At 41.2% G+C, this 25789-nt stretch overlaps 2 protein-coding genes across 10 annotated transcripts in view; one reads left to right on the forward strand and one right to left on the reverse strand.

The window, feature by feature from the left end:
• Positions 1-12241, reverse strand: taf1a (TATA box binding protein (TBP)-associated factor, RNA polymerase I, A). Of its 2 annotated transcripts, XM_076988088.1 has the most exons (11): positions 12122-12241; positions 9094-9222; positions 8787-8950; positions 8378-8491; positions 6625-6823; positions 2596-2720; positions 2354-2512; positions 2122-2188; positions 1634-1757; positions 1099-1253; positions 1-739 (listed from the first exon to the last, which is right to left on the reverse strand). In XM_076988088.1, the coding sequence occupies exons 2-11, from the start codon at positions 9218-9220 to the stop codon at positions 630-632; spliced, it is 1344 nt and encodes a 447-aa protein (XP_076844203.1). In that variant the 5' UTR covers positions 9221-9222; positions 12122-12241; the 3' UTR covers positions 1-629. The 2 variants fall into 2 exon arrangements, with proteins under 2 accessions (XP_076844203.1, XP_076844202.1); XM_076988087.1 differs by lacking the exon at positions 12122-12241 and having other exon boundaries at positions 9094-9524.
• Positions 10582-25789, forward strand: part of mia3 (MIA SH3 domain ER export factor 3) — a 20575-nt gene continuing 5367 nt past the window's right edge. For 3 of the 8 annotated variants that reach the window (XM_076988080.1, XM_076988084.1, XM_076988086.1), the window contains exons 1-20: positions 10582-10791; positions 12177-12310; positions 12570-12656; positions 13790-16919; positions 17709-17996; positions 18069-18202; positions 19540-19671; positions 19769-19790; positions 20056-20144; positions 20245-20322; positions 20808-20918; positions 21031-21102; positions 21244-21348; positions 21444-21566; positions 21668-21767; positions 21855-21910; positions 21989-22079; positions 22706-22844; positions 23580-23742; positions 25697-25732. In XM_076988080.1, coding sequence (XP_076844195.1) covers positions 10671-10791; positions 12177-12310; positions 12570-12656; positions 13790-16919; positions 17709-17996; positions 18069-18202; positions 19540-19671; positions 19769-19790; positions 20056-20144; positions 20245-20322; positions 20808-20918; positions 21031-21102; positions 21244-21348; positions 21444-21566; positions 21668-21767; positions 21855-21910; positions 21989-22079; positions 22706-22844; positions 23580-23742; positions 25697-25732 — 5211 coding nt within the window. In that variant the 5' untranslated portion in view covers positions 10582-10670. The remainder of the gene's footprint in view (positions 10792-12176; positions 12311-12569; positions 12657-13789; positions 16920-17708; positions 17997-18068; positions 18203-19539; positions 19672-19768; positions 19791-20055; positions 20145-20244; positions 20323-20807; positions 20919-21030; positions 21103-21243; positions 21349-21443; positions 21567-21667; positions 21768-21854; positions 21911-21988; positions 22080-22705; positions 22845-23579; positions 23743-25696; positions 25733-25789) is intronic. The other 5 variants (XM_076988079.1, XM_076988083.1, XM_076988082.1 and 2 more) reach the window with 4 other exon arrangements.

A 25789-nucleotide genomic window follows, 5' to 3' on the forward strand; every position in this document is an offset into this window, starting at 1 on the left:
CCCCCCAACCATTACATTGTTCTCCTTTAACACATCGTTTCAATTTGGCTTGGCCATTCCTAGATCAACAAGATGTCGCACGATTCTCCGAAACACATTCACAATGACCAACTGATCAGTAGTAAAGATCAATATTGGACACTGGAGAAGGTCAAAGGTTTCACATAACTGATGTAATATATAAACTAATTATTTTTAAAGCTTGAACAAATATGTCTATAGAAAATTTAGCAACAAAGATTGAAAGGTACAGCTATTTAAACTCTGAACACTTTAGTTTATCATTTTTTTACCCATTACATAAAGGACCATTTGAACAGCCTGAATACTTAAGTTATAGACCTTTAAGATACACTTATGCTAGTCATGTTAGGCCCATAATATCAACAAAATCTCAACATTTTGCCCCCAAGTCACACAACAAACAAAAACAAGACTTAAAGTAAAAATAATAAAATAAATGTTAGACACATGAGCAACATTTAATAGCACCAAATAAACTGAATACAGGTCATGAAATAAAACATCTTCAAGCATGCCTTTTTTTTACTGAACAAGGAAACACAGAGTTTATTTCCTAACTTGTCACACTTCCCAGTAGACCTTCACATGTTAGACATCAGTACAACCTAGTGGTCAAATCTAGGAGCACAAAGTCGGGCTGAAGCTCGTCTCTCCTTTTCCTTTTGAAGGAGGAGCGTTTTTGAAACTTGCGTGTGTAGTCTATAGTAGGTGGTTCCTGAGATGGGAAAAGTTCCCTAGTTAGTTTTAAAATGTTAACAAGTTATCACAGATTTAAAAATAACTGATAACATTTCTCAGACATTTTGATCTTTTAATCCATCTAAACACATTATTATTTTTAATAATATAATTTCTTTCTTTCATTATGATGCCTATGAAGCGAAAGTGTTCAACTTAAAACAACAGGAATATTTCAGACAAATATGTTCTCCTTGGAAAATGATGTAGTACTGGTTGTAGGGCTAGTGGAGATGCAGAAGAACAGCGCCCTCTACTGCCTGAAGCATGCACATGTCTAGGTGATGCATTTATTTAGGAAGGTGTTTCAGATGCAAGAGGAACAGTCATACTTACGTTTTGCACCAAGGAGTTTGACTGCTTTGATTTTGAGCTGCACCAGGTCCACGTTCTCTTTAAAATCTTCCATGTAATAGTTCTTCTTGAAATGCAGAGGCAGCCACAGTGATTTCCTCTGCTCCCACTCTCGCTCAATCAGCTGGTTAAGATGTCTGGAGAAACAGAAGCACACAGCAGCCTTGGGTGGAAAAGATCATGTTTGAGGATATACAGCATACAACAACGTGTGTAGATGTGCAGCAAATGCTTATGGAGGCCTACAAAATAAACACCTGATCAAAAACATTATTTTGTACTGTCATTATACCAATACTTAGAGATCATGAACCCAGAACAGCCTAAAATACATGTTATGATGTTATGTTATGGTGTTGTGTTAAGGTTTAGGGGTTAGGGTTAAAGGAACTGTGCAAGCTACGCTATCTGCTGCTCTTTAGCAGTGAGTCAGTTTGTTCCATCTCTTCACAGTGGTATATACATCAAATCCAGAATGCAGCCGTTGATGGAGGAAAGACTCTTCAATCTTACTTACTTCTCTGTGAGCAACTCCAAAACTTTCACCAGGCATTTCCATGCAGACACATCACTCTTCCAGCTGGTATAGTCCAGGAGATTCATGGAAACACCAAGAGCCTCCTGTAGGTCTTCCTGTAACTCTGGAGCAGAAAAAGAGGTTCTAATCTGGAATCACTTATAGCTACTTATAGCACGGGTGCACTATTTTTATGACTCTGAATATCTGTATTCTTTCAAGGAACCTTGAAATCTTATGTAAAACATGTTCTGAATACAATTAAGACACAGGACTATACTGAGTATTTTCCATTTTTGAAGATTTCTCGGGTAGTTTCTTAGTACTGAAGCTCCACACAGTATAATATATAAATAACAGAAAACTGTTTACTAACATGAAAATAGCAAGAACGTTTTAATTGCATGATGCAAGTAATTAAAATTAATCCAAGATTAATTATTGTTAATATGTTAATTATTACAGTGAAACAATAATTTTAAATTTACTTGAGTTTAACAGCAAAGTGCAATATTCCAGCATCAGCTCATGGCTGGAGACCAAAGAGGACAAGACCTGCAACACACACACACACACACACACACACACACACACACACACACACACACACACACACACACACACACACACACACACACACACACACACACACAGAGTTCACTGAGGCTGTTTAGAGTTTCAGAAACTAGAAATCAACTCGTTAACAAGAGTTTGTTCCACCTTTAGAGTTCTGATGAGTTTGTTGTGTGGTGCATTGTGTCTCTTTAGGAACTGGTACAGGTAGACATGAGCGTTGGGGTTTGCAGGATACTCCTCACTGTAAGCATAGTTCTCCAAGACCTTCAACGCCTCTTCTTGATCATTGTAGAATTCAAGCATCTGCCCATGACAGAAGATGATTCATGTCACACACAAAAACATGAGCTCAGAGAGAAATTTAATCCAGCAGGACTTAAACTCACATCAATGTAACTCAGAATGAAAGTGTCCCAAACTCCAGGCTGAGTGAGGATCTCCTGCAGGGTCACGGAGGCTTGTCTGAAGTAGGTGTGTGTCTCTGGGTTACTCACATCACCTTCTGCTCCACCTGGAGTACATGGCAGAATATATTAGCTATCAATCCTCAGCACCCACAGAAGCCACTTCTAATTAGTCAATCTGTGCAGTTCAGTCTTACACATTGCCAACGTTGCATAAATTGAAACATAACAGCCATGAGCTCAAAGACACCAAGACTGCATAACCCCAAGTACTTTGGCCTTATTAAGGAGCAACAGTAAATATACAAAGAGAATACAAGACAGATCACTTAAAATGAATGATTTCCTTTTTAACAGAAATCATCATTGTTATATAAAAACATTTTCTGAAATCTTATTTGAAAAACAAATAATCAAATAATTGATTATTTAAAATTACTTATGTGCTAAATTTTCATGTAACCTTTTTAGTTTTCAGTATTTCGAGATATGTGCAGAACTTCTGTGAATGAAGGATTTAAACATTATTTTGATGAAGCTGGTGTAGGGGGTGTATGTGGTGTAGGGGGTGTATGTGGTGTGGGGGGTGTAGATGGTGTAGGGGGTGTAGATGTTGGGGGTGTAGATGGTGTGGGTGGTGTAGATGGTGTAGGGGGTGTAGATGGTGTAGGGGGTGTAGATGGTGTAGATAGTGTGGGGGTGTGGGGGGTATGTGGTGTGGGTGGTGTAGGGGGTGTATGTGGTGTAGGGGGTGTATGTGGTGTGGGTGGTGTAGGGGGTGTAGATGGTGTGGGTGGTGTAGGGGGTGTAGATGGTGTAGTTGGTGCAGGTGGAGTACAAGTTGGTACAAGTGACTGCTGATCACAAAATAACTGTAGAAGGTTCCCTGGTTATATGAATGGCAAATACAAACCAGGGTTACACACATGAAACAGAAACCAGGTCAAACTCATTTCCTACTGTCCATGGCACAACAGTAGCTCAGAACACAGTTTGCAGTTTATTACTTCTCCTGTGTAGATTCCCTAAAGGATTTTTTTTCCATTCATCCACTCCTTTGAAATACATTTGTATGCAATATAAACTCATTCGGTCCATTACTGAAATGTAAAATTCAATGTCTGCCAATAAAAATGGCTGAAAACTATCAGGCCTGCAGGTGGAGTGTTGGAGGGACAGAGGGGACAGGTGGAGTGTTGAAGGGACAGGTGGAGTGTTGAAGGGACAGGTGGAGTGTTGGATGGGACAGGTGGAGTGTTGGATGGGACAGAGGGGACAGGTGGAGTGTTGGAGGGACAGAGGGGACAGGTGGAGTGTTGGATGGGACAGAGGGGACAGGTGGAGTGTTGGATGGGACAGAGGGGACAGGTGGAGTGTTGGATGGGACGGAGGGGACAGGTGGAGTGTTGGAGGGACGGAGGGGACAGGTGGAGTGTTGGAGGGACGGAGGGGACAGGTGGAGTGCTGGAGGGACAGAGGGGACAGGTGGAGTGCTGAAGGGACAGAGGGGACAGGTGGAGTGCTGAAGGGACAGAGGGGACAGGTGGAGTGCTGAAGGGACAGAGGGGACAGGTGGAGTGTTGAAGGGGACAGGATTAACCCTAACCAGGCAGATTCCAGGAGCCAGTACTGCAGGAACCTTCGTGCAGGAATAATGTTCATGTTCTTCATGAGCGTCTTTCATTAAGGATTTATTTAGCCCTTAATTAAAATTAACGCTAATCTTAATTTTACAGCACACAATGTCACTAGAGAACTGTGATACGTGGCAGTGGATTGGCTGGGGACTGCGAGCCCTGACCAACTCCACATGGAACAGGTGCAGAATGAACTAGTAACCGTACTGTCCTGCGTCAGCGCCTGACATCACTACATCACATCACTAATGTTCTTGTAGATGAACAAAATCCCTGCAGCCATGTTTGAACTTCCAGAGTGAAGAGTGTACAACATTAAAGTACACTGTGTTCCTATTAAGATTTTCCAAAATTACCTGCAATATGAATTGCAGTTATTGTAATTTTCCAGTCATCAACTATTAGAGTACAATTGAAATGTTTCTGAACAAACTGCCAATGATATCAGTATATAAAAATAAACAATAAAACACTCAAAATGCATGTTCCAAAATATTATGCACAGCAGAGTTTAACCTATTCATTTTTATAAAGAACAAAAAAAATTGTCATTTGTGAAATTACAAGCATTAGCAGGTTATTACAAATGATGCTCCAGAGGTTCTCAACAGGGTTGAGTCAGGGGAGCATGGGGGTCACACCATACGTTTGTCCCCTTTTATGCCCATAGCAGCCAGAGATGCAAATGTGTTCTTTGCAGCATGAGACGGTACATTAACACGCATGCATTCTTCTTCTTGAACCATGGCAGGAAGTGCTGTTGGAGACACTCCACATACATTATGGAGGTCATCTTTACCCCTTCAGCGATCCTAAAGGGGCCGACAATCTCTCTCCCCATGATTCCAGCCCATAATATTACTCCACCTCCTCCTTGTTGGTGCCATAGCCTTGTTTGCATGGGGTGTCCATCAACCAGCCATCCTCCACTCCATCCATCCTCCACTCTGGACCATTAAGCGTTGCACAATACTCATCGGTGAACAAAACAGTTTTGAAGTCTTCATGTATTGTTTGGCCCACTGGAGCTGTATCTGCTTGTCTACAGAATGGCTTACGCACAACTGCAAACCTCTGAAGGACCTGCATCTTGTTGTTCAGGGGACGTTGAAGGACCTGCATCTTGTTGTTCAGGGGACGTTGAAGGACCTGCATCTTGTTGTTCAGGGGACGTTGAAGGACCTGCATCTTGTTGTTCAGGGGACGTTGAAGGACCTGCATCTTGTTGTTCGGGGGACGTTGAAGGACCTGCATCTTGTTGTTCGGGGGACGTTGAAGGACCTGCATCTTGTTGTTCGGGGGCCGTTGAAGGACCTGCATCTTGTTGTTCGGGGGCCGTTGAAGGACCTGCATCTTGTTGTTCGGGGGCCGTTGAAGGACCTGCATCTTGTTGTTCGGGGGCCGTTGAAGGACCTGCATCTTGTTGTTCGGGGGCCGTTGAAGGACCTGCATCTTGTTGTTCGGGGGCCGTTGAAGGACCTGCATCTTGTTGTTCGGGGGCCGTTGAAGGACCTGCATCTTGTTGTTCGGGGGACGTTGAAGGACCTGCATCTTGTTGTTCGGGGGACGTTGAAGGACCTGCATCTTGTTGTTCGGGGGACGTTGAAGGACCTGCATCTTGTTGTTCGGGGGACGTTGGAGGCACCAGCAGCTTCATAATCTTGTCTGCTGCTATGACGAGGCATTTTTGCAGCTGCCCCTTTAACCTGACGTAATTCCCTGTTGGAAAGATTCCTCAATTTTCCCTTATCAGCACACACACGTGTGTGCTCTGAATCAGCTACATACTTCTTGATTGTGTGATGATCACGATGAAGTGTCTTGGCAATGTTGATTGTAGTCGTACCTTGACCTAAACACTCCACAATTTGTTGCTTCTCAACATCCTTTTTGGTTCCCATTTTGGCTGAAAATGTAGGCTGCTTAATGTGGGGCAGCCTTCTTAAGTAGTCTTGCCTTTTAATTGCACACACCTGCCAAACTAATTAGCACAGGTGTCTGAAATTGCTTTCAGTGATATGAAGAACCCTGACACACATCACCATCAATGGGTTTAACTGAAAAACAAAACAAATCTTACCTTATCACTCCTAAACACTTTTTGTATAATAATTTGGAACACTGTGTAGAAGTATAAAGACAGGAGCAACTCAACATTACCACTTACACTTTGGGAATAGGACGTTCCACAAATAAGCACAGAAACGGTGTTCAGGCCTGTTTACGTTTTGCTATTGCTCAAAAACAACCCCAGAGTGCTTCAAAGCTCTGCTGCTATGTCTAGTGGAAATACAATCTGCCCCTTTTGACTGCTGCCTGTTTGATCAGTGGCTGTGAGAGTCTACACAAAAGTGAAGGGGCTCACATCCCCTACCTGGTCTGTCCTCACACGACCTCTTCATACACCAGCTGAGGTAATCCAGAAAGCCACAGTATGCGTGGATGAGCTTCAACTGAGGAGATTGTGCTGCAGACTGCCGTCCGTACCTCCAGCTCGCTGCTGCCGACAGCTGCTGTTTGGCCTCATGAACGTGTCCATTCAAAAGCAGATGAAATGAGTGTTCCAGAGAGATCTGGGAACACAAGAACAAACAGGATGGCTTGCTTTATTTGGTATTAAATATAATTTTACAGTTTATAACTGGAATATTTTCCTCATTAGCTTGCTTGTTCGATGATAAGCAGACGTTAACTAATCACCCACTAGTGATATGAACACAGCCATTAGGTTTGTGCACAAGGGTCAGGATCCTGTAGAGCATGGATGTCAAACTCAAATGTGGCCCACCGCGTCATTTTATGTGGCCTATGAGCTCAAAAAGCCTAATTGTCTAAAAAAAAAAAAAATAAGTCAAATACATGCAGTTACCAAAACTACATTTCCCACAATGTTACCCATGAAGTGACGGCATCTCCACACTGCAGTGTTTCCACATAGATGCGATTTTCCCAATAACTGTAATTAATAATAATGATGATAATGATCTTAAAATGTCCAGGAAAAGAAAAATCAATGCAGATGGAAGGATGTGGGAAGAAAGAAGGTAAAGCGAATACATGTTTGTGCTTCAAGGAGAAAAACCGGCGTGTCTTTTGTGTTATGAAGCGGTGGCGTTTGTCAAAAAGTACAATCAACGTTGGCATTTTGAGACCAAACACAGAGCTAAGTAAGTCAAAATTGGGCATCAAGAAAAACAGCAAATTGCCACAGAATTAACTGGCAAACTGCAACCGTAACAGAATGTGATTGCGAAAGCCACAACCACAAACCATGCAGCAGTAAAAGCTGTTTTGTTGTGAAATCTCTGCGCTTCAGTCTTTTTCAGAGGGAGCGTTTTTGAAGCACAATTGCTATTTTCACAGTTATTTGATATTTCAAGTTTAGAACAAAGTAAATGTGATATCTTTGACATTATTCTTTATTCACTTTAGTTTGATCGTTGATTGATGGAGTAATGTGGGTTTCATAACCTAACAAATTAAAATGATTTATGTTCTATTAACAGAGCAACAAGGAAACGTTTTTTCTTTACATCTATGCAAATACATCTGTAATATTTGTATCTTGAATAAGTAATAAATTCAGAGTTATTTAACATAAAGGAGTAGTTACATTTATAAGTTACATATGGCCCTCTGTGGGCAACAATAATGCAGATGGGGCCCGTGGTGAAAATGAGTTTGACACCCCTGCTGTAGAGTACTGGATGTATCAGCAGGTGAAGTTCAGGCTGTATCAGCAGGTGAAGTTCAGGCTGTATCAGCAGGTGAAGTTCAGGCTGTATCAGCAGGTGAAGTTCAGGCTGTATGAGTAGACAGGCTGAAGCTGTTGTACACACACGTCCTGCATTATGAGCCCTAAGAACACTGAACTTACACAACAAAGCTGTGGTTTCTTGTATGAAGTGAGAGGGATGTGTCCTATGAGAATCTCTAATGGTATAACAAAATATTTGACATATTATTCTGTGTATAAATACACTACAACTGAAAGATAAGAATCCTCTTGATAAGTGATTTGCCACTGAGCAAATAAATTACTTGCCACCGATTTACACAACTGAGCTTTTCTAACTGTTAAAGTGGAAAAAATAGGATAATCAAATACCACAAACTTGTAAACATACCTTAGCGTAATTTTTCACCCCAGAGATTTTCATCCGTTCATACAAAGCAGTGAAATCTTCCAATTTGGAGTTGGGATGATGGTAAAGGATCTCAGTACCTATTCTCCAGATAATCTGAAAATTGAGTTAGTATAGAAATACCTCACACTCAAAGTGTAACCAGAAATTCAAACACAGATTAGCTGATAACAGACTCTGCATATGACCTAGTAAAGGTCACAATTATGGTAGATAATTTGTGTCGTTAGGATATAATAAGGTGGACTGACAGTTCAGTGGTTTAGTGCCCACCGTACATCACACCTTTTGCATTGCTGGGTGCAGGACAGATTAAATTTGTCACCCTTCCAACTGTGAGTGTGTATTATCACTTTTTAGGAATAATTTGAATGAATGTCCTTGAATTTACCTCACTAACTGCTGCTCGTTTTTGGGTGGTAGAATCTTCCAGTGACTGACAGTAAGTGGGTAAATATTGGGACGCCTCAGCCCAGCGGTGATGGAGCATGTTTCCTCTCATGGCCTTCAGACATAACCTCATTGATTTATGAAACCCGGTTTCTCTAGAGCGATCTAAAGCACACTGACATTTTAGTGACTGACAAATACACAAAATAAAAACTATGCGGAGAGTACACTGAAAAACTTAACAGCAGTTCAGACACACAGTTGATGGTCACTTGTTAACTGGGACGGTTATACAGGTAGTTACTAACCATTAGTGGGAGACACGTGTAGCAAACTGGGAAGTTTAACTGTCCTCTGAACTCCTTCATCCTCTGAAGACTCAGACTCTTCGTTCAACTGAGGAATATTAAACTCCGCTTCGATATCGTCCATCATTTCTGCTCCAGGACACGAAGAACCAACGTTGGTTTATTTCTTCCTTTATCTCCTACTGGGCCGCGTCCCAAATTCACTTTATAGAAATACTAGTATAATTTAGTATAACGCGTCGGCAGTGATCTCCATTAACTTTATTATTCAGACAAGCCACACGCAACTAAACCGTTATCTCAATCATTATCAAAGTTAATATATGTATATCTTTAAGTTAACATATGTATATCTTTAAGGGAGTAGGGAGCTACTGTCTGGACTAGCCGACACTCAACGATGGCAACACGGCGCCATGAACTTCTTCTTCATTAATCTGTATCTTCTCTCCTACCTAAGGTGCATACTGCCCCCTACCGAATCATGCACACATTGCTCTCTATGTAATGTAGGTTATTATTAGATTAGATTCAACTTTATTGTCATTACACATGTACAAGTACAATGCAACGAAATGTAGTTTAGCATCTAACCAGAAGTGCAATAAAGTAGCAAGTGCAAAATGTACAATATATACAATCTACAGATTTACATTTCGTGCAGTACAATGGCATATGGTTATATGCTGTCATATAACCCCGGGTGCTCCCCGGGTGCCGGGCTAGCGCTGCCCACCACTCTGGGCACGTGTGATCCACAGCCCCCTAGTATTCACTAGTGTGTGTGTTCTAACTGCACAGATGGGTTAATATCCAAATTATGATATCGATGAAGGATAACTGAGAGTGATTCATAAATTCAGCCCTCTTCAAGATAACCTAACTAAACATGCTTCACGGTGTAGTTTGTGAATTTCAACTAATGTCCTCAATAAATTCCATATGCTGAACTCTCTATCTCAGAAATAGTCATACGCCATTTGTTGTATTTCCACCAGTTCCAGGGCAAATCTGCCAATGTTAATTTTAAACCTGCCAAAGTAACCCCATCCTTCCTGTGAGCCAGGAGACAGATAATGATCATTCAAAAGAGTGTTTTCAGGAGGGTAATCCTGAATCTGGTATTTTCAGGAGGGTAATCCTGAATTTGGTGTTTTCAGGGGGGTAATCCTGAATTTGGTGTTTTCAGGGGGGTAATCCTGAATTTGGTGTTTTCAGGGGGGTAATCCTGAATCTGGTGTTTTCAGGAGGGTAATCCTGAATCTGGTGTTTTCTGGGGGGTAATCCTGAATTTGGTGTTTCTGGTGTTTTCAGGGGGTAATCCTGAATCTGGTGTTTTCTGGGGGGTAATCCTGAATCTGGTGTTTTCAGGAGGGTAATCCTGAATCTGGTGTTTTCTGGGGGGTAATCCTGAATCTGGTGTGCCGTTGTCTCTTTAAAAGTTTCTGGATCTTCTGTAACGCGACTCCGTGGTCCTGCCCGACCGGAGCTCTTATCCCCGCCCGCGGCGCTGCTGACGTGTCGGCTCCGCTCGGCGTGTCCGTGCTCAGGCTGCTGCCTCTCAATAACCTGCCAGCATGGCTCGAATAATTTCACATCTTTTTCTTTTTGTTGCGTTTCTCCATGTATGTTCTTCAAAAACGTCGTTGGACCGGCGGTTTTCCGACTTTAAAAGATGCGCCGACGAGGAATGTAGTAGTGAGTGTCCAGTTAAGGGGCATCGGGGTAACTTCGCTCTGTTGAATCGGGCTCGGCGCCACCGCATTAAGAGCTGAAGTACAGCGCTTTAATCCCGCGACCCGTTGCGGTCCACACGGCGGGACGACGCTGGCGGTAGTGGGTATCGGTTATAACGAGACTTGTACCGAACAACAACAACTACCGGCTAGCTCACCTAGCCATGTAGCTAACAAACAAACCGGGGGAGACGGTGCTGTAACGGAGCAGGACGTGTCGGCCCGCGGTTCTGCTCTTGAGGACAACACCGGTTCCTCTACACGGCCGAACTTCCCGTTCTAACGTCGTAGCTTTATAATGTACCGAGACAGCACCGGAACCTCGTTTTAATCTAACTCGCTGACTAGTCCGTTAGACATGTAGTTACCCAGATAGGACATGTACTATTACCCGGATTAGACATGTACTATTACCCGGATTAGACATGTACTATTACCCGGATTAGACATGTACTATTACCCGGATTAGACATGTACTATTACCCAGATTAGTCATGTACTATTACCCGGATTAGTCATGTACTATTACCCGGATTAGTCATGTACTATTACCCGGATTAGTCATGTACTATTACCCGGCTTAGTAATGTACTATTACCCGGTTTAGACATGTACTATTACCCGGATTAGTCATGTACTATTACCCGGATTAGACATGTACTATTACCCGGATTAGACATGTACTATTACCCGGATTAGACATGTACTATTATCCGGCTTAGACATGTACTATTATCCGGCTTAGACATGTACTATTACCCGGCTTAGACATGTACTATTACCCGGATTAGTCATGTACTATTACCCGGATTAGTCATGTACTATTACCCAGATTAGTCATGTACTATTACCCGGATTAGTCATGTACTATTACCCGGATTAGTCATGTACTATTACCCGGATTAGTCATGTACTATTACCCGGATTAGGCATGTACTATTACCCGGATTAGGCATGTACTATTACCCGGATTAGACATGTACTATTACTTGCTTTACACATGTACAGTTACCCTGTTTAGGTATTAACTATTACCCGGTATAGTCATGTACAGTTACCTGGTTTAGGTATGAACTATTACCTGGTTTAGACATGTATTATTGTATCAGCTGTCATCTGTGCATAATTAAGTACCTAACGCCGACTATATTACTTAACGTGTTTATGAAGCAAAATGAAATACAAAATGTGCACTCATCACTTTTCACTCTTAATCTGGTTACTAGATTTACTAGATTTTACTAGATTTTTCAGCTAATGTTCCCAGGCCTGCCTATAAGAAAGTAACTTACCTTATAACTGAGTCGAAAAACATTTTCATCCTAATGTTTTTTGTTCTTCTTTTAGTGCTTCTTTGTCGGGGAAAAGCATCCAGGGATTTCTCTGGACCAGACTGTCGGTTTCTGCCTTTTAAAAAAGGAGAAACTATATATGTGTACTATAAACTCTCAGGCCAGAGGTCGGATATGTGGGCAGGAAGTGTGAGTATGACTGATGTTATCTCGTGGACTATGAGCAATCATTAACAATGTCCACCAGAAATCCTACCACCATATGTAACTGGCCAGACTGCTCTGCAGTATGGTTTTCTCTTGCAAGATAATAATGGTTTTCTCTTGCAAATAATTTACTGTGCAATGACATAATAAATGAAAATTATTCAAATTAATTCAATTATTATTAAAATATTTCTCAAAAACACAGATCATTTGTAAAATAACCCATAACTTTTTTCTGTAGGTTGGCAGTAGCTTTGGCTATTTCCCAAAGGACTTTCTTAACATCAATCACATATATACAGAAGAAGAAGTAGAAGTGCTTGCAGAGGTAAATGTGTTTTGGTGATGTTCATTCATATACTTAAGTGTGTCTGGGTCAGAGGTAAATGTGTTTTGGTGATATCCATTCATATACTTAAGTGTGTCTGGGTCAGAGGTAAATGTGTTTTGGTGATATCCATTCATATACTTAAGTGTGTCTGGGTCAGAGGTAAATGTGTTTTGGTGATATCCATTCATATACTTAAGTGTGTCTGGGTCAGAGGTAAATGGGTTTTGTTGATATCCATTCATATAGGCTACCTAATTGTGTCTGGGTCAGTTCTACATATGCTAACCTGTGAGTGTCAAAAGCTATATGAAAATGCACAACAACCAGTTTGATTACAATGGGGTTGGATTTAGACTTTTTTTTGTCATTGCTCATTTTTAAATCAGCTTAACAATATTCAGAATTTCTCACAAATCAGTACATTTTACAGCTGATATATTTTTATCAAATTAAGTTATGCATAAATCCATGACCACAGTTTTTGACAGTTACTTAACTGACCATTTCTTTTTTTAGATGTGAAGCTTGTCATGAATTATATAACTCTGACTCACACATTCACTCAAGTTTAGCAGCATTGTCCACAAGATGGCACTACAGATCAACACAATGTCTATGTTTACTGTCTTAAGTCAACGTTTTCTTCATTTTACTAAGCAAAAGGACCTGATTAAACCATGTTTAACTTCTAAGGCGGAGAGTTTTCAGTATTGCTGTTACGTATCTACATTTTAAGAAGTCACTTCTAGCCTAATGATATATAGTTGCCTTTTCACATAGATACTAATAATATGTCTTGACAGAAGTAACAATGCTTCAGTATGCTTAGAATAGTTCCAAGGGGAGAGCATCATTAGTAATTTGAGCTAACTTGTTTTAATGATCTAGAGTTAGGGTTAGTCCACTGCATAGACTCCTGTGGACATGCAAGATATGTGATTTCTAGGAACTTTGAAAATCACATTAAATTAGAAGAAAATAGCTTCTATGTTTTAAATCTGCCCAAGGGGAAGGGAACTGATCCAGCATGTTTACTTACACTGTTATGCTGGTGTTTCATATCAAGGACACTGTAGCCATCTTATTTGATCAAAGCAATTTGGTAATATTTTTCTTTCAATGTTTTTCAGGAAACTGACTTTGTCTGCTTTGACACTGGACAGGATAAATTTGAAAGTTATAATATTGATTTGTTATTAAACAACTCACTGTTATTAAATGAAGGCGATAAACAAAATGAGGAGTCAGAAGAAAGAGCTTCAAGTGAAGAAACTGAGGTTACTGCTACAGATGAGACAGTGGATCAACGTCAAACTGATACAGTTGAGGTTACTGCTACAGATGAGACAGTGGATCAGCCTCAAACTGATACAGTTGAGGTTACTGCTACAGATGTGGAGACAGTGGATCAGCCTCAAACTGATACAGTTGAGGTTACTGCTACAGATGAGACAGTGGATCAGCCTCAAACTGATACAGTTGAGGTTACTGCTACAGATGTGGAGACAGTGGATCAGCCTCAAACTGATACAGTTGAGGTTACTGCTACAAATGAGACAGTGGATCAGCCTCAAACTGATACAGTTGAGGTTACTGCTACAGATGAGACAGTGGATCAACATCAAACTGATACAGTTGAGGTTACTGCTACAAATGAGACAGTGGATCAACGTCTAACTGATACAGCTGAGGTTACTGCTACAGATGAGACAGTGGATCAGCCTCAAACTGATACAGCTGAGGTTACTGCTACAGATGAGACAGTGGATCAACGTCTAACTGATACAGCTGAGGTTACTGCTGTAGATGAGACAGTGGATCAGCGTCAAACTGATACAGTTGAGGTTACTGCTACAGATGAGACAGTGGATCAGCGTCAAACTGATACAGTTGAGGTTACTGCTACAGATGAGACAGTGGATCAGCGTCAAACTGATACAGCTGAGGTTACTGCTACAGATGTGGAGACAGTGGATCAGCCTCAAACTGATACAGCTGAGGTTACTGCTACAGATGAGACAGTGGATCAGCCTCAAACTCATACAGCTGAGGTTACTGCTACAGATGTGGAGACAGTGGATCAGCCTCAAACTGATGAAGCTGACGGGGACACTACAGATTCTGAACCATTGCATATAGAAATTGAAGCTGAGAAGGAAGATTATACAGAAGATATCAGTGATGTCAGAAGTGCTGAGCATATTCAACTGGCACTTGAAACAACAGCTTCAGATGCAAAGGATAAAGTGTCTGATGTTGTAAAAGACACCACTGAAAGACACGAGACGATAGCTGAAGGTACAGATTCAGATCTAGAGGAAACATTAACCGATGGCATTCCAGATGAGCCTTTATCTAAAGACGATAGTGTTTTACAGAAAAGTGACCATGTTACACAAGTGGAAGCCATGCCTGATCTTAAAACAACTCTAGGCACAACATTTGATGCTGTTGTTTCTGATAATGAAGACACAATGAAAATAACTCCCTCTTACAATGAACAAGAAAACAATAAATTTGTTGAACAACACAGTGAACAAATGGAAGAAGGTCTGAAGCAGCCAGCCCTGCTTTCTTTTGAGGACCACATGACTGATCCAGCAGAGTCAAAGGGTGAGGATGTCTCCCTACAAACAGAGAAAGAGGCCATGAAGGCAGCTAGGGACAGTATGTGGTCATCCTTAGGAGACACCGTTTTTAAAATTGTGAGTGGAGGCGTGAGAACAGATTTACCTGAAGATCCTATAGATGATGATGATGATGAGGATGACGGGGAGGAGGAAGAGGATGAAACTGAGACAGACACAGGTGAGGGTCAGGAGGAGGAAGAGGAACTAAAACAGTCCTTTAATGATTTAGAAAAGGAGGACCCCAATTCATCAAATGTCACTCAATATATTGAAGTTCCTGAGCAGGATTCCAGAGTATTAAAACATAAGAATGAATCAGAAAAGAATGAGATCAATGGCAAATCAGAGCTCTCGGAAAATATGTTAGGTTTGCATGAAACAGAGAATAGGAACAGTGAAAAATCTGAGATCTCAAAAAAGACTTTGCATTTGGATGAGGCGGAGATTGAAGACAAAGACAGATCAAAGCTCTCAGAAAATACATCAGGTTTGGCTGACACGGAGAATGGGAAGAGTGAAAAACACGACCTCTCAATAGAGAATCTGGATTCAAATGGGAGAGACACTGAGACAACAGAACTTTCAAGAAAGACATTAGATTTGGACGAGCCACCTTCCGATGATGCTATTGCTGAATCTGAACGTGATGCGCCAGTCCAAAAGGTAGAAGGTAAAAAACTGGACAAACCACTCAAAACAGTTTTAGATGCAATCACAAACATAGAGTTACACAAATCTGAGGATCTCCTCAAAGCACATGCTCAAAACTCACCTCAACTTGATGAGAAGAGAGATGAACAGATTGACACAGACATCCATTTATTTGAAGACACACTGAAAACAGAAAGTAAATCTGAAGCTGATGATGACACTGATGTTTATTACAACAATGAGAATATTGAAGAGTTATTAGAGGATGAAAATGCTGTACTCTCCACCAAAACTGAGAGTACAGATGATGGAGAAGAATCCATGGAAAACAGCAAAGTTGGAACTGAATTGGAAACCACAAAATTGGCCCCGCCTATACAACCAACTGGAAATCAACCCAAACAAACAAATGAAAGAATAAAAAAAGAAACTAGTGGAAAGACAAAATCTTTAGACCCTTCAGTCTCGACACTTAATGAAGACACTGATACACAGTCTTCTGAGGTTGATGGTGCAGATGAAATTAAACAGGATCGTTCTCCCAGCGAAGAACCTGAGTACAGTGATGATGTGCTAAGACTCACACTGTTAAGAAACCACTTTACGGATGATGAGATGCAACGTCTTCAGCGGTACCTGGACCTGAAAGACCTCTTCAGAACCGAGGCAATGTTCAGTGAGTTGGATCAGAGGCTAAGATCTACCAGGGAGTCCGAATCAGAGACTGGTGAGGACATGGAGAGGAAACTGGAGAGCATCATTGAGGTTTCTGAAAACTCCATCCTTCATGAAATAGAGAAAATGCTGGATACCCGGGAACAGAAGGACCTTGGTCATCCAGTGGACCCGAATATGTTTGATGATGAAGCTGCCATCTTGGATGATTTTCAGGAGTTTATATTCTATCTACACCAGAAATACTCTGCAGTCAGTGATAGTGTCCCCCTGGTTGAGGAGAGTCATTCTCACTCAGAAATGGGTAAGGCAAGTCCTCATAGTTAACCCATATCTAATCACACTTAAATTACAAGGTACTTAAGTTGACATTTTGTCAATTTTGATTTTCACCTTAATTGAAATTTGTCCTCCGCATTTACCCATCTGTACAGTTAACACACATACACGTGATTACTAGGGGGCTGTGGATCACACGTGCCCAGAGCAGTGGGCAGCCCTAGTTCAGCGCCCGGGGAGCAATTGGGGTTAGGTGCCTTGCTCAATGGCACCTCAGTCATGATTCATTTTGATCAATCCAGTACAGTTTAATATTTAAGCACTTGGTCATGAGGCACAGGTGTGAGCTTGAAAGGTGTGTTTGGTGGTCTTTTGCACTAGATTGCAGGTGCTTGTTATAACACCTGCTGTTGGCTATGGTGGCATAATAATCAGACAGGTCACATGGTATGAGTGGCATTTTCACCTCTAGAAAGTGAAATGGACAGTTATTCTGTATATGGAGTTGACAGCATTGGTGCTTTTATTTAACAAATAGCATGTTAATATAAATTCTCATGTCTTATTGTTAATAGCGGTCTTCTTATTTGAACCCTGGATACTGGATTAAAAGACAATTAAAAAGGAACACAGCTAACATCTCAGTTTACATTCCCTCTTTCTAAGATTTGGAGAACTAGCAGGTCTATGTGGGTGTATGTGTTGCATGTTTTCCAATGGATTAGAAAGCTAATCCTCATTTGCTTGATCAATATGATAATCACAGATTTTGTGAGAGTGTGCTCACTACTCACACTGACATTTTTTGTTCCAGAGAAGCCTCTTGCATCTGAGGAGGATTCAGCAAAAAGTATCCCTGTTCCTGAAGTTACTGAAACTCCTAAGGTCCATAAGATGTCTGAGCAGATTTCCAGTATAAATGGTCAGGAGAATGACCCTCATAGCCAAGACATGAGCCTGGAGGAGGATGGTGGGCACTTCAACAAAAATAAAGACATTCAATCAGGCTTTAAAGACACAGAGGAGATTCAGAGGGGACCACAAGCTATTTTGGAGAATCCTGTGGACATGGCATTTGGCTTTGAGATGCAGCCATCTTCAGGTTGGTGTTTGTTTTATATTTGCGTTGCAATTTTGACTTCTTTATCTAGTGTTTTCTATTTGTAATTTTCAGGTTCATTGGAGTCACCAAGGACTACTGATTTCTTTGACAATGCAAGCTATGATCAAGGGAGTGCTTCAACCTTAGATCACGCTTGGGACTTGCTTGTTCGTGGCTATGGATTCCTAGGGGTTTATTCAGATACTGTGAGTAAACATGTTATGCTACTCTGTTTTATTATTACAAGTCCAGTAATTTGTGTGCTTTAAGAATGGATCGGAACCGTAAGTACGGGTGAGTGAGCCGTAAATGCCGTGAGTCTAAATGAGCCGTTCACATATAGACGATGCGGTGCGACTTTTGGCGCAGATGCGACGCCGTTTGTCCGGCGGCCTTTGTGACTTCGGCCGTGACGCTGCGATGACGCTGCGCGGTGTTGACGTGTTCCTGAGCGCAGGTTGAAGTTCAGACTGACAGGCGAGCGCGGGTCGTTTTGGGCCCAGACGTGTTTATATTAACACCGTTTAACTGCGTTATGTGTTTATATTAACACCGTTTAACTGCGTTATGTGTTTATATTAACACCGTTTAACTGCGTTAGGTGCGAACACGTCGCTCTTTAGTTGCCCACGTTTACAGGTCCGTGACACTACACCGGTGTAGCGGCTAAGCTAGCGCTCTAGCTCCTGGGCTAGTTAGGCTAGCAGCTCGGTGAGTCTCCGGGTGTTTGATATGAAGGAGCTGGGCTAGCGGCGCCGTTCACCCGCCTACACCGGAGCCCTCACAGACGGGACATGGACCCTGACGCGCCTCGTCCTTCTGAACCACCCGGAGCACTTCACCCGGGGACTACCGTAGACGTCGTGTTCATGTGGGGTTTTCAGGAAGTAAGATCATGTAGTGGTTTCCTAGCCCTGCTCCCTGTGTCTGATGGTCATGGCTGAGGTCAGAAATCATCTTCTTGTTTGAGGAAGCGCACAGAAACCGGTGTAGATGGAGTAGGTTCCTCATGAGTGAAGACACGATGCAGCTCTGGATCTAACCTACGTGTGCTAATGTTGGAGTTGACCCTAACACCGTGTCTTACTGCCATCTATCTGCTGAGATAGATGGTTTACTTCAAAGGAAAATGTATATGTGTTTCCTCATTGCGATTGCCTCTTCTCTAAGATGCATGTTTAGGGTTAGTTTACCAACATTTGTTAAGCAATCTAAGGTCACAACATGTAGTTAGACATGAGTGCATCAGGCGCAGGAACCCTAATGTAATGTTTATTTTTTACAGGATTTTTTTATGATGGCTGTCTTACAGTATTTCCTCATGTTCCTTTGAAGTTATTTTATGATTTGGGTGGATTTAATTAGAATTGTACAGGTAGTTTAGATATTTGGCTTAAAAGTAAAAATATCTCCCTGTGTAAAAATACAACAATGAAGAGTATAGTAATTAGAAGCGTTTTTATATGTGGTGTAACATGAATGGCCCTGTTCATTAAGGTTAATGTTTGTAAAGGTTGTGTGGTCTTTGTGGTTCTTTCTCCAGCTGATCGCTGCTTTGCCGGACGAGTGGCGGCCCGGACCCACGTTCCACGGGCTTCCCTGGCACCCTGTGCTCGTCACAGCCTTTGTGGGAATCCTCACGGCTCTAATGATCATCTGGAGGACCGTTCTTACTGTGAGATGTTCTTTTAAGGTCACTATTATTCTTATCCTGTTCTAATAGAAAGGTGAACCTAACATACTTGCTCTCTCTCTCTCTCTCTTAACCCCAGGTCAAAAGCAGAACATATCTATGTAAGTGTCTCTGCAGTTTCTGAATTTGTGTTAGAACAGTACAGAGTTTTACCAACTGTTTTACCAAGCCTTACCTAACCCTACTGTTTTACCAAACCCTAACCCTACTGTTTTACCAAACCCTAACCCTACTGTTTTACCAAACCCTAACCCTACTGTTTTACCAAACCCTAACCCTACTGTTTTACCAAACCCTAACCCTACTGTTTTATCCCACCTTCTTGCTTGTTAGTCTTATGCCTGATGTCTTGTTCTTGTTTGCCAGTAACTGAAAAGCAGCTTGCTGAGAGGATTCAACAGCTTATCAGTGAGAAATCGGATGTCCTTCTCAAAATAACTGAACTGAACAATATGGTAAAAATGTCCTTTTCTTTCAAACTTTGAGTTTTGGACACTAAGGTCAGTAGAGATTTAGTAAATGGACTTGATCAATTTTGAGTTTTTGTCCCTTTAGATCAAGCAACATGAGGAAGAGATAAAGACTTCAGAAAACTCCCAGTCCTCTCTGCAGGAGCAGTATGAAGATCTTAAGGTTAATCTTCACATTTGTTTGTTTGTGGAAGTGACGTAAGCCCTGAGTGAGCAACTGCGTTTACATGCACACCAATGTTCAATATCAGGGGGACTAATTCTGCTATGTGAACTAAGATTGAATCAGCACAGTCAGATTCACCCCTCAAGGTGATTTATGTTCCATTCTTCCAGACCAAGACCATTAGTTGAACTAAGCTTGGATGATGTAAACAGCACAGTCTGACATAAGGTCTGAGCCTAAACTCGGCCAGATTAAAACGCAGTTCATGTCATTTTCACATGTGTGTAAATGCTGTAAACAGGTGTTTACATTTGGAAAGTCAGACTATAGCACTGTATATGTGAATCATCCAGTTCCTTAGGTTGATTAAGAGTTTACTATTGTGTGCATGTGGATGTAGTTTCTTGGTCATATAACTTCTATCCCAACCCTGTACCCCGACCCCGGAACCCCAACCCTGTACACTTTGTTTTGCTTTGCAGGGCCATTACCAAGAGCTCCTTCAACAGAGGGAGGAGCTGTCTGCTGATATTTCTCATCTTGGCCAGAAAATTTCAGATGCACAGGAAGAAAAGAAAACTCTTAATGAAAAGGTTGTTTTTTCTTCCATGTGTTATCTTTCTGCTTTTTAAAATCTTTCATTTAGGAACATTTGTTCTGTAACTGGTCATTTTGAGCATGTTTGTTCGTATGTTTTTATTAAAGATGATCATAATGCAGCAGAGAATTGAGAAGTACCAGAGTACACTAAAGATGTACGACGAAGATCACACAAAGGTTCACGTCGCAGATAAAACCTTGTATTCATTCATTTTGATCAGTTTCTCTTGTACATGATACACCTCCATTTGAATCATAGTTCTCTTTTTTACATGTAATATGCTATAATTTTATTCTGGTCTCTTATCATGAATTTAGGTTCAGGTCCTTATGGATGAGGCTAAACTCAGGGAAGATGCCCTTAAAGCTCAAGTGCTCTCTTTTGAAAAGGACAATGGTGCCTTGAAGGAACAGAAGAAATCTGTACGTAATAACACCAGGACAGCGGCACGTTTCATTGCGTGCATGTCATGACCCTTTATGTACTTTGTCCTGTACTTTATACTTTATCCTTGCAGCTGTTGCGTGATGCCAAAAATTGGAAAGACAAGCACGAGAAGCTGAGTGAGGAGATGGAAGTCTACCATAAAACGCAGAAGGACTTGGAGGACTCCCTTGTGCACAAGGAAAATGAGATCGACGTGAGTTCAGTGGTTTGCTTGAACTCTATCCTACATGTCATTAGATAGCCATGTTCACCCATTATAGGCGTGTCATTTAAAGCACACGGTGTCTGCTGTAGGTGCTGTCTAGCTGCATCGCACAGCTCAAGGGCCTTGAGGGGTGTGACATGCCAGACCTTCAGAAGGGAGATGCTAAAGTAGGCAATGGAGAAATGGCTGGTGAGTGATTCTGAATTGACCCAACACCCCCCCCCCCCCCCCCCCCCCATGTGTTCTAAACTGATATTTGAACCTTTTTCCTTTCAGACAAGAGTGGTGACCCCATTAAAATGCGTCTGAAACAGATGATGGACGTTTCAAGGGTGAGTATAGAACTATATTTTTACAGGATTGATTTTTGTACGTTGTGTTTAAGATTGTTTTTGTTTTGTGTTCCTCAGATCAAGGCCACTCTCTCTGTCATTGAGGATGAACGCAATCGCTATTTTGAGAACTTGTTGACAGAACAGAAAGCGAGACAGGAGCTGGAAGGTAAGTTCATTATATTGTTCATTATATCGACATTATATTGTTCATTATATTGTTCATTATATCGACATATTGTTCATTATATCGACATTATATTGTTCGTTATATTGTTCATTATATTGTTCATTATATCGACATTATATTGTACATTATATTGTTCATTATATCGACATTATATTGTTCATTATATCAACGTTATATTGTTCGTTATATTGTTCGTTATATTGTTCGTTATATTGTTCGTTATATTGTTCATTATATTGTTCATTATATCGACATATTGTTCATTATATCGACATTATATTGTTCATTATATGTTCATTATATCGACATTATATTGTTCATTATATCGACATTATATTGTTCATTATATTGTTCATTTTATCGACATTATATTGTTCATTATATTGTTCATTATATCGACCATTATATCGACCATTATATCGACATTATATCGACATTATATTGTTCATTATATTGTTCATTATATCGACATTATATTGTTCATTATATTGTTCATTATATTGTTCATTATATCGACATTATATTGTTCATTATATCGACTGGTGTGAGCTGCTGTTTGGTCCTGAGCTTCTTCAACTAACATGTTGCACTTTCCATTTTTTCAGAACAATTTCAGAAGGTCGTACATGACCAAACAAATCTCAAAAATGAGAAAATTCACCTGGAAAGTCAGTACAAAAACCTCCAACAGAGGCTGGAAATTACAACTGAATTGTATCAACAGAAAGAAAATGCACTACAGCAGTAAGTGTCACCTGGAGATTTTTCAAGTGTGATGTACTTACAATGAATATAGATTAAAGTTGCATTATTGTACATTACAATCAGCACATTTTACATTTTGTTTCACCGTATGTGTAGTGAACCTGAGTCGAAATACGAGTGAGTCCGAATGTGTAAAAATGAGCTAGAGTTGGAAAGATTTTGTTGTACGAATCATTACCTGATGTATCATCTAAATCAGGGGTGCCCCATGTATTCAGCTTGCGAGCTACTGATAAGATGACCAAGTCAGAAAGATTTACCTATTTATTTTTTAGCGGCGTGTCTCGATCGGTTTTTTTTTTTGGGGGGGTTGCGTGTGTCAAACCCTAGACGTCAGATTGGCTACCATGTATGTCAATCGAAATACAACTGTCAGTGCAGATGGACGACAGCCTGCCATTCATCCACTACTTTATAATGTTATGCGATCTACACACACTTCGCGATCCACCGGTAGATCGCAATCAACGTAATGGGCACCCCTGATCTAGACCCTAAACCCTAAACCCTAACCCTGGTCATAAGGAAAAGCCTCTGTGTAAATTGCCCCATAGACACACGCACTATATATACTATATATATTTTTTCACATATGCACGTACAGCAGGAGCGTGTGTGTGGTGAGCGTGTGTGTGTGTGTGTGTTGGGACGTGCTGTGCTGCTGGGATGCTCAGTGTGTACGTTGGACGCTCAGTGTGTACGTTGGCCTGGCAGGAAGCTGACCCAGGAAGAGCTGGAGAGGCGTCAGAAGGAGAGCAAACTCACCGAGGTGGACGGCCGCGCCCTGCAAGCCGAGGAAGAGCTGAGAGACCTCAGACAGAAAGTGAAGGACATGCAGGAAGAAATGCAGCAAAATGAGCGAACCCTTAAAGCAGAGGTGAGACCCTAAACCCTAAGGCAGATGTAAGGCCCCTTCTGGTTTCTTCTGTGTGGTTAAGCGCTCAAATCAAATCAAATTTTATTTATATAGCGATTTTTACAACAGTTGTTGTCACAAAGCAGCTTTACAAGTGCCGAGTCCTAGCCCCCAGTGAGCAAGCCAAAGGCGACAGTGGCAAGGAAAAACTCCCTAGTTTTTTGCATGAGGAAGAAACCTTGAGAGGAACCAAGACTCAGGGGGGGAACCCATCCTCCTCTGGCCGACACCGGTCACCATGACAACAACAACAGTATAGACAGAATGTAGACAGAATGTAAAAGATGCAATAATGTCCATTTAGACAGAATATAAAAGATGTAATAATGTCCATCATGGTGTAGGCATCCGGTTAGGCAGGAGGTGGCCGGCCCAGGATGGATCGCTTGTCTCTCCTCATCTCATTATTCCTCGAGCAGGCGGGCAGCCATGTGGAGAAATGAAACAGGGAAAATTAGCTCTGTATGAGGACATGTACAGGACAGGTAAAATTATAAACATTTCTGGAGTGTGGCAGCAACTCCGGCACTAAGTTAAATTATTACAGCCTAGCTAAAAAAGGCAGAACCAGAAGGTAACATAGGCTTGGGGGCATTCTGAGACAATGGCATCCGTCCACTGCACTGTCAACAAACTTGAGTGACCACGAGCAGTGACAGGATGACAGCACCAGCACCCCAGTCTACCATAAAACCCTTCGTCTATGAACCCCTGGATCTGTACCTTTATCTAAGGGGGATATTAATTATCAAACGCTAGACTAAATAAGTGGGTTCTCAACCTAGATTTAAAGATTGTGAGTCCCGGACACATTTAGGAAGATTATTCCAAAGCTGGGGGGCCTTATAAGAAAAGGCTCTTCCCCCTGCTGTTACCTTGTTAATTTGTGGAACTAATAACAGACCAGCACCCTGTGATCTTAGTTGACGTGGGGGTTCATAGTAGGAAATAAGTTCCTGGAGGTATTCAGGAGCAAGCCCGTGTAGTGCTTTATATGCTAATAATAGAATTTTTAAATCAATACGAAATTTAACTGGGAGCCAATGCAGGGCTGATAGGACTGGTCTAATATGCTGAAATTTTCTAGTTCTGGTCAGAACTCTAGCTGCGGCATTTTGAACTATTTGAAGTTTATTTAGATTCCTATTTGAACATCCTGACAGTAGTGAATTGCAGTAGTCTAGTCTAGAGCTAACAAAGGCGTGCACCAATTTTTCTGCATCATCCTGTGATAATGCATTTCTTAATTTGGCAATATTGCGGAGATGTAGAAAAGCTATCCTAGTAGTATTATCTATATATTTATCAAATGATAGGTCGGAGTCGAGTATGACGCCTAGGTTTTTGGCTACTGTGCCAGGTGTAATGGGATAGTCTGCAAGATTAAGCATTAAATTTGGAATTTTCTGTCTTGCGGCCTTAGGGCCCACAAGGAGAACTTCTGTTTTGTCCTCATTTAATTGTAGGAAGTTTAGAGACATCCAGCATTTAATATCTCTTACACAGGCCTAAATTTTTCCTAAACTGAGTTTGTCATCGGGTTTGGCTGATATGTAAAGTTGAGTGTCATCCGCATAGCAGTGAAAATTGACACCATGTTTGTTTATAACTGTGCCCAATGGTAGCATATATAATGTAAATAATAGTGGTCCTAAGATGGAGCCTTGCGGGACCCCATATTTAACCATTGTACGTTTGGATGAAATATTATTGAGCTCTACAAACTGATAGCGATTTGTTAAGTAAGACTGAAACCATGAAAGGGCTGTTCCTGAGACTCCAACCCAGCGTTCTAACCTTTCTAGCAAGATCCTATGATCAATTGTGTCGAAAGCTGCACTAAGATGAAGAAGCACGATTACAGCACGATTACAGCTCATGTACTCATATTTGTCCAATAAATGTTTTTAAATAGATTGCTGTCCAGGAGAAGAAGGCTCATGAGAACTGGGTAAGACATGCAGGTTAATGGTGTATTTGGCTGTTACATCATTAGTGTCAAATTCTG

This window comes from Brachyhypopomus gauderio, unplaced genomic scaffold, assembly GCF_052324685.1.
Source record: "Brachyhypopomus gauderio isolate BG-103 unplaced genomic scaffold, BGAUD_0.2 sc60, whole genome shotgun sequence".
Taxonomy (NCBI): Eukaryota; Metazoa; Chordata; class Actinopteri; order Gymnotiformes; family Hypopomidae; genus Brachyhypopomus; species Brachyhypopomus gauderio.

Bases quoted from the DNA above. Each gene is read 5' to 3' on its own strand.
- taf1a (XM_076988088.1), bottom strand. From the start codon at position 9,220: ATGATGGACGATATCGAAGCGGAGTTTAATATTCCTCAGTTGAACGAA. The intron at 6,824-8,377 runs GTATGTTTACAA...TTGTGTTCCCAG, and splicing joins GGGTGAAAAATTACGCTAAG to ATCTCTCTGGAACACTCATT. The intron at 740-1,098 runs GTAAGTATGACT...TTCCCATCTCAG, and splicing joins CAAACTCCTTGGTGCAAAAC to GAACCACCTACTATAGACTA.